The sequence below is a fragment of the Dipteris shenzhenensis genome, chromosome 8 (genome assembly GCF_047967505.1).
Source record: "Dipteris shenzhenensis isolate YYH24624 ecotype China chromosome 8, Dip_SZ_1.0, whole genome shotgun sequence".
Classification (NCBI taxonomy): domain Eukaryota; kingdom Viridiplantae; phylum Streptophyta; class Polypodiopsida; order Gleicheniales; family Dipteridaceae; genus Dipteris; species Dipteris shenzhenensis.
The window spans coordinates 40,463,794-40,478,213 of NC_141603.1; the positions used below are offsets into that span (position 1 = coordinate 40,463,794).

The 14,420-nt window shown below is 43.2% G+C and overlaps 1 protein-coding gene across 2 annotated transcripts in view; it reads left to right on the forward strand.

Annotated features, from left to right (window-relative positions):
• Positions 1 to 14,420, forward strand: part of LOC147899499 (Galactose oxidase/kelch repeat superfamily protein) — a 121,770-nt gene that overhangs the window by 69,208 nt on the left and 38,142 nt on the right. For both annotated transcript variants that reach the window (XM_087378048.1, XM_087378049.1), the window contains exons 13-15: positions 3,091 to 3,133; positions 3,429 to 3,719; positions 7,491 to 7,652. In XM_087378048.1, coding sequence (XP_087234174.1) covers positions 3,091 to 3,133; positions 3,429 to 3,719; positions 7,491 to 7,652 — 496 coding nt within the window. The remainder of the gene's footprint in view (positions 1 to 3,090; positions 3,134 to 3,428; positions 3,720 to 7,490; positions 7,653 to 14,420) is intronic.

Here is a 14,420-nt window from a genome sequence, read left to right on the forward strand (position 1 = left end):
TCGATGGACCTATGATATGAGAAACCTAATACAAGCAATCTGAAAGGGTGGAGCTACTTAACGAGCATCAACACCCATACTAAAAAAGCTAAATGCCACATAGTTGTAAAAACATCAATGGTAACGTCATATCAACATCAATATGGGCATATCCATCATAGCTGCCACCAAGTGTCATTAGAGTATAAGGCGACATCTGGTCGAGAATCACAGCTGTAGCCCTCCGTGGGAGAGTGGTAACATGAAATCAGAGATAGAGTGCCGTTGACTATATGAGGGCACGGCTTTGCGCGTGATAAGGGCTATGGTGACCCTTGTCAGTCGTGTTCCAACCGTGAACTTGGAGGGAATGTCCCCAAGTGGAATCTGTGTATCCGTCCTTTGTCGTGTGTATGGCGATGTCGGCTCTGAATCACGTCCGTGTCAGAGCCTCATGGGGCGAGAGCCTATGCGTTCCAGTTGGTAGAACTTAGTGATCATACTTTGAAAGAAAGAAAGAAAGAAAATTTATTAAAGTCTTCGGAAGACCGATGGGTCTATGAGACTGTGAAAATCCTGATACAACAAGCTATGGTAGTGGAGCTACTAAACGAGCATCCATACCAATGCAAAATGCAATAGTGTAGAATGGCAGTACTAAGTCCTAAGTCCAACATAGTCATGTCGATGGCCGACTATATATCAATCTCAACATCATCATCATCGACAACAGTAAGATATCAAGATGGATGAGGTAGTGGAGGCATGAAGTCGGCAATAGAGTGCTGTCGGCCACTCAGAGGTTTGGTCCTGGCACGTCTCCTGGTCGTAGCTCTGCGTCTAACCAGGGCTACTGTGGCCCCCGTCCGTCGGGCTCCTACTCTAAACAAGGAGGGGATGTCTCCAAGTGTGATATGTGTGTTGACCCTCTGTCTGAGCTGTCGGGTCACAGGCTCTGGGTCACGGCCATGTCGAGGCCTCGTCTCGTGGGGGTACATGTAATCTAGCTGAAAGAACTCCGTGATAGAGCTCTGAGAGGGATCAATCGAGGAAGAAGTCTGCTCTTGTCTCCATGCTCGGAGTATCCTCTCACGGTGTCTAAGTGCCTCATGAATGAAACCTGCCAAACACCGCTGGTCTGGGTAGGAGAGGAAACGGGCCAAAATCCCATAACTATCCCTGAAGCAGTGGAAACGCCCTCGGATCTCATAGTACACAGGACACCTGAAGATGAATTGCTCCTCTGTCTCAACCTCCTGCATGTCATACAGTGTGCATATGCGCCTCTCCCTGGGTAGTTGCTCTGCTCTGCCGCTCTCGATGCGAAGTCTGTGTGAAGAGACCCGGAACTGCCCAAGAGAGATCCTCAGCGAGTGGGGTAGGTGAATCTGCGTGTATCCTGGTGGGTCAATGAAACCCTCCGCTGTGATATGTAAGGAGTTTTGTTAAAATGCTCAAGAAGTATCATTAGGTTGATGCCTGTTTTACAAGGCCATCTTCTCCTTTGGTTCATGAAGAGTTCTCCTACAATACCTAAAGAAAAATCAATCACTAAAACTCCTCCTCAGAGGGGTGACAAGGTCAATGCATCAGCATTACAAAACTCTTTCATCAACTCCTAAGATTCTGCATGGAATTTGAGGGGCTTCCAAGAGGGTTCTAAGAGAATTGGTGTGAGGAAGGTATTGCTCTTCTCCCTCGTAGTACCCATTTGTCAAAGAAGCAAGGCGGACTCTCCCTTGATACCATATTGTGTCAATTGATCAAATTTGTCAGCCTACTCTGCTATGAACCCGAAGTTGTGGGGTGAAGGTAGTGACAGGCAACAGTGGTGTCTCTCGAACCTGTGCTCAGATGGATCATGTCTATTATTGCTTGGGATTTAGATGTTGATACTTGCATGCCTACTCCCTCAGGAATCTTCTCTAGTCACAAACTTCATGAGGTGAGTTTGAGTCGGTTCTGTACTAACAGGCATCCCATAGAGTAGCCGAGCATCTGTCAAGACTATGAAGAGAATGTAGAAGTCTTGAAGAGAATGTAGAGACATCGGGGGAAGTTGGATGCCAACCAATGTTAATTTGGATGGTGGGTGAAGCAGGAGTCATGAGCTTCTTGATGAAGTGATAATGGTGCTGCCTCATTGCAGAATGCACTAGATGACGTGCTCCTCTGTTTGATCTCCTCGAAATGACAATGTACGATTACATCGCTCTTTGGATTTGCCTGTTTGTCAAGTCGTCTGTATATACAGTTTATAAGCTGGGGAATCATCGTCGTCTGTGAGTATCCATTGGATCTCTTATGTCAAGGGCGGGCACCATTTAATATGTTAAAAAGAAGAGCACTGATAGTTCATAGAATAATGTAAGACCACAAAAGAACATGTGAAATTATGATGACTTTGGATTTGAACCAGCCGAGGCTGAGGGGGGAGGAGTCTTAGAAAGAAAAACGTAAACTGTTTGTGGGTTTGTGTTGGTAGGAGTATGTATATGTTTGTGCTGTGCATGCGTGCATATATCTTTTAGATTCAGGCAGATATTTACAGGACAATTCATCTAAATGAGCAAACCTATAAACCTCTTAGGGCTTACGATTCTCTCTGAAAGATTTGATGGTGAGTGGAACCTTGGATTACCATGAACTTACCATTGGAAATCATGTTCTTATTGATGAGTTTTTCTTCAGTTCTGCGCTTTTGCTGCAGATGGATTTAATCTGTGTGCTAGTTAATCAAAACATTTGAGTAGTAAGTAAATTTACCATCAACGCCTTCAGGATAGTGCTAGTTGGATTTAGTATATTTGCTATGTTTATCCTCAGGTGGATGGTAAGGATGAATGGTTTTTAAGGAGCTTTTGATTCTGCATCACAAGCATGGGTAGATATTCTGGAAACACTTGAGCAATATTTAATATGCTGAGTGAAACACAGCGGTCTCCTTGCCAAAATTTATTTTGTTGGGGGAAAAAGTTGATGTGCATTGTATTGAGTTTGAGGTCATCATATTGTATTAGGCCTCCTATTTTGATGTGGGAGTGGTACAATTGTATTTTACCTGCTATCATGTGAGAGTGTCACAGATGTTTTAATGGTTTTATGTGTTAGGTATCCTTTGGAACTGCGCAAAGCAAAGGTACCGAAACAGAAGGTAATCATCATGATGTTTCAATTCTTGCTTGGATAAAAGTTTTTCACGTCTTTCCTAAATGAAAAAGCATCCTATTTAATACACACTCCATAAAATACTATGGCAGTGAAGATGGGGGGAGGGTGTGATGTTCTTAACTGGGTTCGAAAAGGTTTTCTGAGTGCAGCTTGTAAAAATTAAAACAGATTATGCTATTATTATTTGCCACCTCTATACTTGGACAATGTTCTATGTCACTATGATTATTCAAGTTTTGATATACTAAAATAATTGATTTGCCTTGTTCTGTAAAAAGACTAGGGGGAAGACAAGCATGCCATTTGAATATGAAGAGGCTGATAAAGCTGGCAAAAAACATGTCGACCATAAGGCTTTGGTTGACACAGTGACAGATATCGAGGATGTAGACCGTGTCTCGACTTTATCTTCTGACAAAAATTCTGAGAAATTTGAGACCACACCTTCTGGTAGTTATGAGAGGCTTGCTGAACAGATTGAGGAAGCCACTCTTGGTGATGATGAAATGGAAACCGATTTTCCAAGCATAAATAAGCAAGACAGGCCATCGACATCTGCTATTCCTCAGGTAATAACCATCCAATTTTAGTATGGGAAGAACTTATCATGCTTTGGGGAAGCTAGGCAGTGAGGTTGCCGAAAAGAAATCTAGTATGAGAACCAATAATGTTTACCTATTCTCTACAGTTTGTTTGAATCAATTGCGTAAAAAGTGAACTTGCAGGTTTCAGAAAACAAATTCACTATGAGAACCAATAATGTTTACCTATTCTCTACAGTTTGTTTGAACCAATTGCATAAAAAGTACACTTGCAGGTTTCAGAAAACAAATTCACTATGAGAACCATCAGTGTTTTCCTATTCTCTAAGGTTCGTTTGAATCAGCTGCATAAAAATTAAAATTGCCATGCATTTTAAGACGCTTTGCTTATTCATTCCTAAACACTGCAACTTGAGGGGCGAGCACTTAGCCTAGAATGTTAGCCTTATCTATTTCATATGATATTGACCCCTTCATGTAGAAACTTTATACAGTTCATACCCCTAGCACCAATTTATATAGTCCACATGTCAATAGCTAGAAATGCCCCTTTGGTGCTAGCTTCTCCAGGTATCAAAATGCAATTAATTAGTTGGGCTTTAACTACACTGCCACAATTCCTGTATGCAAGTTTTGTCTCTGTGGGTGCTATAGATTACTGAAACATTGGTCTTACAGTTGTAGAGGTTGTCTATGGTCTTGAACCAAATGTGAAAGATATCAATTAGTGATGCAAAAACCTGTTTTTAAATGTAATGCTGGGAAATATTATGTAATGTGTTAAGTGTTCCATAATTGAGGCACCTGGCAAAACGTATCTAAGGAGCTTGCCTAGTAGTGTTGTGTCACCAAATGGCTCTGTATTGACTACCCTTTGCACAAGGAGCTTGCAAGCTAGGAGAGCCTATGACTCCCCTTTTCCTCATCCTGCTGTACCTATCCAGTCCTATATACATGGTTGGTACCACGAGTCTTGATGGATGTTGAAGGAGTTGAGGGAGTTGAGGGGGACTTGGAGGAGAGGGTAGGCCAGTAGTCCATAGTTGGCTGTCTGTTTGAACCCCCTAGCTTAACCTAACCCCCGGGTTGTGTTGGGGGTTTAGCCCAACCCGGGGTTAGGGCTAGTTAGTTGCTTCTAAAATGTATGGAGGGAGAGGTACGGCTTCTGTTGATGGGCCGTACGGTACTGGCTGCCTGCTGATGGGCTTTACGGACGGGGGGAGAGGTATGGACGACGGGACTGTACGGTACTGGCTGCCTGCTGACAGGCTGTACGGATGGGGGTACGGACGACGAAGGTACAGAGGTACGGGCGAGGTACAGAGTATGGACGGGGAAAGAGAGAGAGAGAGAGGCTAACGGGAGAGGAGGGGCTGAGCGGGGAGAGGCTAGCGGGAGAGAGAGAGGCTAGCGGGAGGGAGAGGTTGAGTGGGGAGAGGCCAGAGAGAGAGAGAGAGAGAGAGAGAGAGAGAGAGAGAGGCCCCGCAGGCCTATGAGACGAGCAAGGTACAATAAAAAAGTAACTCATACAAGCCACTATGGGGTTGAGGCAAAGGGCTCGCTAGGGCCCTTGCTAAGAAACTCAGGAGCTAGTACCCAAAACCCAAAAGTTAGAAATCCTGAGATAGCATTGCGGGCCTATGAGACAAGGTATAATAAAAAAGTAACTCATACAAGCCACTATGGGCTTGAGGCAAAGGGCTCGCTAGGGCCCTTGCTGTGTGCTATACTAAGAATTTCAAGAGCTTGTTCTCAAAACCCAGAAGTCAGAAATCCTGAGATAGTAGGAGATGTGATCTACTATCATCTACGATCCTCGTGCGCCTCTAGCAGGATGTGAAGATATCTCAAATGTCTCACTGCGGGGGTGGCTTTGTGATCTCTATATTTGGCGGGCTATATCGAGTGTGACATCTCAACTCTGTTGACGGTCACCTCTCACTATAGCCGATATAGGCTGGACCTCCATCGTGCGTGCTCTAGTCAACCTTTGCACTGTGCATGGTCTTTGTGTCTCTGGCTCCATACTGCTATGTCGCCTCTTCCCCTTCCCATTGATCCAATTCTCCTCCTCTTCCACTCCATTGTGTCCCGTGGCTGACTCGAAAGTGTAGAAATATGTGATCCAAGGCAATGATTTATTGCTTGCTCTAATATCCTAAAATTTTGAAGGCTATGTTAGTAGAGAATGTTATCACGTATCAAAGCAGTTATACATGCAAGATATCTCACTTTGTGTCTCCATGGGAATGACTAGTAGCTCTGCTTTGAGTGCCTGGCACCTGCTGCACTGTTTGGTCATTGATGTTGCCCTCCAAAAAGTATCATTGTGGGGTCCTCTAGTGCCTTATAGAAAAGCTTGAGGCTAGTGCTTACACACAGTGCGATAAGGTCCCCAAGTCCAATTGGTAGATCTTTTACAATCTTGAATGCATCCAGCTATGTCTTGCATTTCCATGGGCTGCAAAGACAGCTCTTTGGTTGAATTTTGTGACCCCCCACAACCTATGCTCTTGTCCTCTAATGAGGCCTTGGACAATCATTGGGGTCATGCTGCCTTTGCGCATTGAATTGATTACCCAAGGCCAATGGTAAATGTCTTTAGAATCTTTTTCCACAGGCTTTAGCAGCACTCACAGAAGCCATGCACCATTGAATCACATAACTAATGCCACCATCATACCGGCACTAGAAAGCATTGTCATAAGTGGGCGATAATAATTTCTTGTAATGGCTCTTGTCAAAGTCGTATCCTTTCACCTTTTATTGGTAATATCCCCCATTTATCTTTGGTATTGTCTGGCTTGGTGCAAGTTGGGTCACCTGCACAAGGCACTGCTTTCTCCTTGCAGTTTCTCTTGATAAACTCAGGTCTTTGAATCCCCCCTTTCCGCAGCAAATATTTGAAATAATTGAAATTGTATGCTTGTAGATGTATCTGTTTTTGCTAATTCCTGAGTGCCAGCTATATATTATATTTGGGGAGCTCCTGGTTTTGTTTTTTGAGTGCCTTGATATCTGCTCTCTTGCTTCTGTCTAGATTTGGAGTGCTGGGGCATGTGCTGCACAGTTTGGTCAGATACGTTGCCTCCAAAATGTCCTCTAGTGCCTTGCAGAAAGTTGAGGTTACACATGTGATAGGGCTCCAAGTCATGGCTCAAGGACAGGCGGTAAATCTTTTTAGGATCCTCAAGGCATCAGCTTCATCTTTGCATTTCCATAGGCTGCAATGCTAGCTCTTTGGTTGATCCTTGCAACAACCATACACCATTGACTCCCACAACCTATGCCATTGTCCTCTAGTAAGGCCTTGTACAATGTTGAGGCGACATTACTGTCAGACTGGCACAAGAAAGTATTGTCATACTTCTCGTCATGACCTCTTATCTAGGCCATGTCCTTTTGTACTATTGCCCACAAGTTCAGAGTTATCTCAACCAGGTACTGTTGCCCCCTTGATGGATTCATTTGACCAGGAATCCATCTTTTTTCTTATCTGGTTTGATGCAAGTTCAGAGTCATTCAACAAGGTACTGCTTCCCCCTTGCTATTTCCCTTCACATTCATTTGATCATCCCTGTGTGAGACTTATTTCAATTTTGAATAACATATTTTGGGAGCTACTGTTTTCTTTGTGTGATTCCCTTGAAATCGTTTCTCTTGCTTCTGTCTACATTTGTGAAACAATAATATCCTGCTTTCAATTTATTTCTAGTTCTGCATTTTTTCTGATACTTTTAAATGGTTTCTTGCCTTGTACTTTTAAATGGTTTCTTGCCTTGTAATGTGACATCTCAGGTTGTTAGGCCATGTGGCCGTATCAATGCTTGTATGGTCGTTGGAAAAGATTCTCTATTTTTATATGGTGGGCTTATGGAAGTTGGAGATCAAGAGATTACACTGGATGATCTCTACACGTTGGATCTTAATAAGCTTGATGAGTGGAAATGTCTGATAGAGGTATGGAACTTTGTTCATGGATTTGCTCACTAAGAAATGAAAAAGATGTGGGATTTATAGAAAGACATTGATTTCTTTTGGCACCATCAACTGTTACGAACTAATGTACAGAAATACCATGGATATCTGTCTATCTGAAGGGCAATCACACTCAAAACTGGCACATTTCAAACTTTTAAGCTGCAAAATTTACATGATTGAGAGCTCCTGTGCTTTTGCAAGCGGAAATTTGAGAATCATAGTAATGATGGTGCTGTAAACATGTAATTGTCATGTGCATGTATACATTAAGGGGTATTGATCTATCACATACCATCTTTATTAAAATAGAAAAAGGGGAGGGGGGAACCTAAGAAGCTATTTTACTTGTTACAACTGCTTCTGCAATACCCCTCATTGATCCACCTGGACAGCTTTGGATTGCAGTAGTTACTGATTGCAGAAGCCCTGTGCTGCTCTTTGATGTGCAGTTTGTAAGCCATGGTGAAATTTCTACAAGTAGCTTCAATATGAGGGATGAGAGCCATGTCCTGTTTGAAAGGGCACAGCACTGATGGAAGAGTGCACTATGACTGAAGAAGTTTGAAGGATCTGCCATTAGCAAATGTTTAAACAGAATCCAGCAGTCCTTTAAAAGGTATGATATTTTGAAAATCTATTTATTACATGAAACAATAGGGGCATTGGTAAAGAGACACAAACAGCTACAATGAATTTTATGAGGAGGCATGCCCTTCATGTAATATTCAAATTAAACTGGCAAACATTTATGCTATAGACAAAAGAGGCACCAATAAATAGCCTAGCAGGTGGTTCGGCTCAGTGTAGTAAAGTTTGAAGACCTACCTCAGCAGAATTGTGCTGTTGTATGTGTTACAATTCAAATGTCTGCACCTTTTGGACCTACGTGCACAGCTCGTCTTGTTGTCTCCCAACCATGAGTGCTCTGGACCCGTATGCTATTACCCCCCTTCTGTCACTATGGAGAAGGCCCTAAGAAGCATAGGTGGCTGCCACTTCACTCATCGCTAGCCCATGTCTTCGCTTAATTGACCTTGGATATAGGTAATTCCTTATCAAGGGTACTCGCCCCTAGGTCCTTTTAGTAAGGCCCTTTCTGAAAACTTCTAGTGCTCAAACCTGCCCTAACATTTTTATTTTGAATAACATTTTTATTGTGAACTTAATAGCTATAGCTATAACATTTTTATTGAGAGTCTATGGGGGAGTACAACAGCTCAGCCCCAAATTATTATAGCATAACTACATTCAAAGTACTATATTAAGAGGGGTCTGAATAACATCAGTTTATGACTGAGAGTCTTTGGGCTTAGGTTTGAAATCTCTAATGAGTACTTGCCCATCTCGATAGACCGTCCATTTACCTTCTTTCCTTGCTTCTTTCACTTTGATAAGTTCATTTGCCCTTTGTTTGAGTTGGGTCAGAGTGAGCTCTTCAGATATCCAAATCCTAGTACCCTTCAGCTTGGTGGTTTGTTTGAGGATCTTGGTTCTTAAAATCCTTTTGAAATAAATCTGTGCTTGGTTTCCCTTTTGGGTGATAAGACTTATGCCATTTTCATCCCAACTGACTTGTGGCATTGCCTTCTTGAGTTGGATAATCTTTTCCTCATCAATGCATTCCTCTTCCTGTCACGGGACGTGATGGCGAAGTGATTAAACTAACCGCCACTGAATTTGGCCTTTGGGTGCGGGGCTAGGGGCATTAATTAATGCCCAAAGGGTACCTATGATTAAATGTGCAACAAGTGCAACTCCTAGTGCTATTAGCTTGGTCCTATTCACTAGCTTGGTCCTATTCACTAGGGTCATTGGTTTTGCTCACTAGGGTCATGTTTTAAAAAGTGACCTACTAGAGGTCCTATTTACTAGCGTTTTCATCATCTGAGGCCATATTCCTGATCGCCCATCTCTTGGCTCTTGCCTGGTTTTGTGCGCACTGAATTCCGAGATTGCTATGAGTTGAAATCCTCAGTTTGGTGGACGATTTTGTAAGATTTGGAGAGAGAGAGAGCAAGAGAGTGAGCTGAGAGCTGAAAGCTTGAGAGCTTAGTTGCAATAGAAGAGTGTAAGAGTACAACTGAAAGAGTGAGAGATAAGGTTTTGTCCTAGTGACAAAACCTTAGTAGTCACTAACCATAGTTAGTGGACTAACTGTAGTTAGGGGGAAAAACCTTTTAGAGAGGGAAAAGTGCCCCTAACTAGCTTATTAAATTACATTGGTCACTGCTGAATTATATCTATAATTCTAACACCCCCCTGCAGTGCCAATGTCATGTACAAGGCTGATTAATCACCAAACGGATATAAGTTCAGGGTACGCGAAATGCCTCAAACTTTTCACGTGGTAGTGCTTTGGTGAAAATATCTGCAACATTGTCATGTGTGGACACAAAGATCATACTGATCTCTCCTGCATGCAACTTCTCTCTGACGTAGTGATAGTGAACCTCAATGTGCTTCGTGCGAGCATGAAACACTGGATTCTTTGCCACTGCAATGGCACTCTGACTATCAGTGAGAATTGGAGAAGGACCCTCCAATGACAGATGAAGATCAGCTACTAGATGTCGCAGCCAGACACATTCAACTGTTGCTGTGAAAGCTGCCCTGTACTCAGCTTCACATGATGAGGTAGCCACTGTAGATTGTTTCTTGCTCAGCCAGGAAATGCAAGCTTTACCCAAAAAGAAACAATTGCCACTAGTGGACTGCCTAGTGTCATAATCACCAGCCCAATCTGAATCACTGTAGGCATGCATCTACAAGTCACCCCCCCTGGGAAATAATAAGCCAAAAGACTTCGTGCCCTGCAAATAACGGAAGATGCGCTTAACTGCCTGCCAATGCATAGTTTTTGGGTTGTGCATATACCTGCTCACCTGAGATACTGCAAACTGTATATCAGGTCTAGTGTTGCAGAGATATATGAGGCATCCAACAGCCTGACTGTAAAATGTGGCATCAACTAATTCTCTTGCATCATGCATTGTGAGTTTCAGCCCCGGCTCCATAGGAGTGGCTATGGGCTTACAATCATGCATGTTAAATCTGTCCAAGAGTTTCTGCACATACTTGGAGTGAGACATAAGAGTGCCACTTCTCTCTTGAGAGAACTGGATCCCCAAATAAAAGTGAAGCAGCCCCAAATCTGACATGTCAAAGTTGGTCTGCAAATCAGCTTTGAAATCTACAATCTTATCTTCATTGGACCCTGTGAGCAGTTTGTCATCGACATAAAGAATGATGACTAAAATTTCCCCCCCATCCTTCTTGATGTAGAGGGTGCTCTCAGTAGGACTATTATGCAGCCCCTTGCTGGTCAAAAAGGCATGAATCTTGGCATACCATGCACGAGGGGCCTGTTTCAGCCCGTACAAAGCTTTATTTAGCTTGCATACCTGAAGTGCATTTGCTGTAATTTCAAAGCCTGGAGGTTGTTTGACATAAACCTCTTCCAACAAGTCTCCGTTTAGGAAGGCTGTTTTAATGTCCAACTGATGAACATTCCACTCAAAATGTGCAGCCATTGCAATAACAGATCGGATGGTGGTCATTCGGGATGTAGGAGCAAAAGTCTCCTCATAATCTATGCCTTTTTTTTGAGCATAGCCTTTGGCAACCAGCCTTGCCTTGTATCTGTCAATGGAGCCATCTGGCTTCCGTTTCACCTTGAAAACCCATCGTGTACCAATGGCATGTTTACCTGGTGGCAAGTCTACGACATCCCAAGTCTGATTTTTCTTAATGGACTGCAACTCATCGTGCATGGCATTCATCCAATGCACATTGTCCTTTGCTTCTTCGAATGTTGCAGGCTCCTCGTCATCGAGAAGAGTACGTGCAGATGTTGATTCCACTGAATTAGCACCTTCCGTGTGCCTTATTGCACTGCGAGTCCTGCTAGGTAATGGAGCATCAATCTTACTCTCCCTGAGAGTCTGTAACAGCCAGTTTGGGACTGTTTTTGCTGCATGTATGTCTGCAATTTCTTGCTGAACTATCTGTTCCACTGCCTGTGGAGGTGGCAAGACATCCTGTGGCTGAACTGGAGCATCGGGAGGTGGCTGTAAATTCTGATTTGCATCAGAAATATCAGAAGGGGAACCCAAGGCAATGGGTAGCAACCCCTCAAAAACATCCTCTGAAGAAGAAGGCATATGAAATTTAGCCTGAGTGTGAGCTGAATTTTCTGCAAATATCACATCTCTACTAACAATGATCTTGCATGTAGCAAGATTGTAGAGATGGTACCTCTTGCTTTCTGCACTGTACCCAACAAATATGCACTTAATTGCCTTATCTGACAACTTATGCCGAAATTCAACTGGTGCATGAGCATATGCAAGGCATCCAAAGACACAGAAATGATCCACTGAAGGCTTTCTCCCATTCCAGACTTTATAGGGAGTTTTTGTTTTCAAAGCCTTAGTGGGAGCCCGATTTAAGATGTAGTTGGCACACATTAGACCTTCAAGCGAGAATTTGTGAGGCATGTGTTTGCTTTTCAGCATACATCTGTCCATCTCCATAAGAGTTCTATTTTTCCTCTCAGCTTTGCCATTTTGCTGAGGAGTCAGCCTCACTGTGAGCTGATGCACAATACCCTTGCCTTTCAGAAAAGCATCAAAATCTGCAGACAAGTATTCCCCACCTCTATCTGTGCGCAATGTCTGTATCTTGAGTCCAGTTTCATTTTCAACCATGGCTGAAAAGTGTTTAAACACCATGAACACTTCTGATTTGCGCTTCAGTCCAAAGACCCAAGTAAAATTGGAGTAATCATCAATAAAAGTAACAAAGTAGAGATGATTAAATGATGGAGTCCTCATGGGACCACAGACATCACTGTGTATAAGCTGTAATTTCCGGACAGCTTTAACTGAACCATCCTTTTTGAAGGGGAATCTGTGCATCTTGCCTAAAATGCACCCTTCACAGGTATGTGGAGGAGGTATTTCAAGAGGTGGCAATGCATCAACCATAGAGTGCTTCTGACGTGTCATCAAGCTGTTGTAATGCATGTGGCCATATCTGGCATGCCATAACTCTGCATTTTGCATGGCAGCAGTAGGAGTAGAAACTGCAAGAGCATGGGCTGCTCTTTTCTCAAAAAGATCAAGCTGAAAAAGCCCACACAGCAGAGTACCAGATAATCTCAAGGCATAATCATTTTCTCTGTCTCGGACAGCACATTTGTCATCCTCAAAGATGACCTGAAATCCAGCCCTGTTAAGAGTGGACACTGAGAGGAGATTCTTGGTGATACCAGGCACATACAAGACATCTGAAAACTGAGCCATCAATGGCGGTAAGCTCAACTTCTCCTGTACCACGTACTGAATATGACGAGTTGTTGGCACAAGTGACTTTCTTACCAACGGGAGGTGGATGCAAGGAAGTAAAGAGACACTTCCTAGAAGTGATATGCTTGGAGGCACCGCTGTCAAAATACCAAGTATTCAGTGTTTCATTGACACTGAAAGCTGATGCATCCGTGGAAGGATCATAACTGCAAGTCAAAAAGGCATATGTATCATCATTACAAGTGGCTGTACTATCCCGAGCATCTGGAACAGCCAGCCTAGAATCTGAAATGCAAGATAAAAAGGCATAATCCTGTCCAACAAAGTTGGCTGCAGCATCCCCACTGTCACATGCATGAGGAGCTGAATCTGAAACAGCCATACCGGAGCTGTTTTTCTTCTCTTTTGCAAGCCTCTTCCTGCATTCTGCAATGTGATGACCTGGCTTTTTGCAGTAATGACAAAAACCCTTCTTCTTGGGCTTACTTGCATCATTTTTAGCCTTTTGTGAAGGCTGTCCTGACCCACTGGAAGGTTGATTTACTGATGTCTTTGCCTGTCCCTTTGTTTTTGACTTGAACTTTGAGAGCATAGCTTGTTCACCTGCACGTGAAGCCAAGTTTTTCCTGGTCTGCTCTTCCTGAAGCAGAAGTCCTATCAATTCATGAAAAGTGAGAGGATTTGCACCCCCCCTCAATGATAAGTTCAGCGAGGTATGAAAGCTGAGATAAGACTCAGGAAGAGAATTCAGAGTGGTGGTAATCATCTCTCTGAATCAGGAATAATCTCATCAATGTTCAATAATTGCTCTCTGAGATCCTGTAGCTTTGTGAGCTGTATTGACATGGAGTCACCCTCTTCCATATGTGTATTACTTAACTCTCTTTTCAAGAAAGATACCCTTGCATCATTCCGGGCTGCATACATGCTTTCTAAGATATCCCACGGTGCCTTCGAGGTCTTACACGACCGGATATGCGGAATGATAAATCTTTTAACTGAAAGAGAGATGCATGACAAAGCTAAGGCATCCCGTGAATCCCATCTCTTCTGCTCTGGAGTAGTGGCTATAGCTGCACCAACAACTTGTCCTGCAGCTGCACCCTGTGCACGACCTCTTCCACCTCCTTGCTGGGGAGGGGTATTAGGTGCTATACCTGCTGGTCGGATCTCATCCCCATTCACATAATCCCATAAATTGCGAGAAATCAGAATATTGCGTACCATAAAACTCCATAGGGAGTAGTTGGTACCATCCAACTTGTCTTCCTGTGAAAGACCACCGAACGGGAAATCATTCTGATTTTGCTGGGCCATATCTGAGAAAGAGTTTTTAGCAGATACAAAACTGAATTCCCTTACTGGGAATGAAATGCACAACTCCCAAAAAACACAGCCAAGCACTGGCTGTAAATGCAACTCAGATTTCAGCACTTGCACT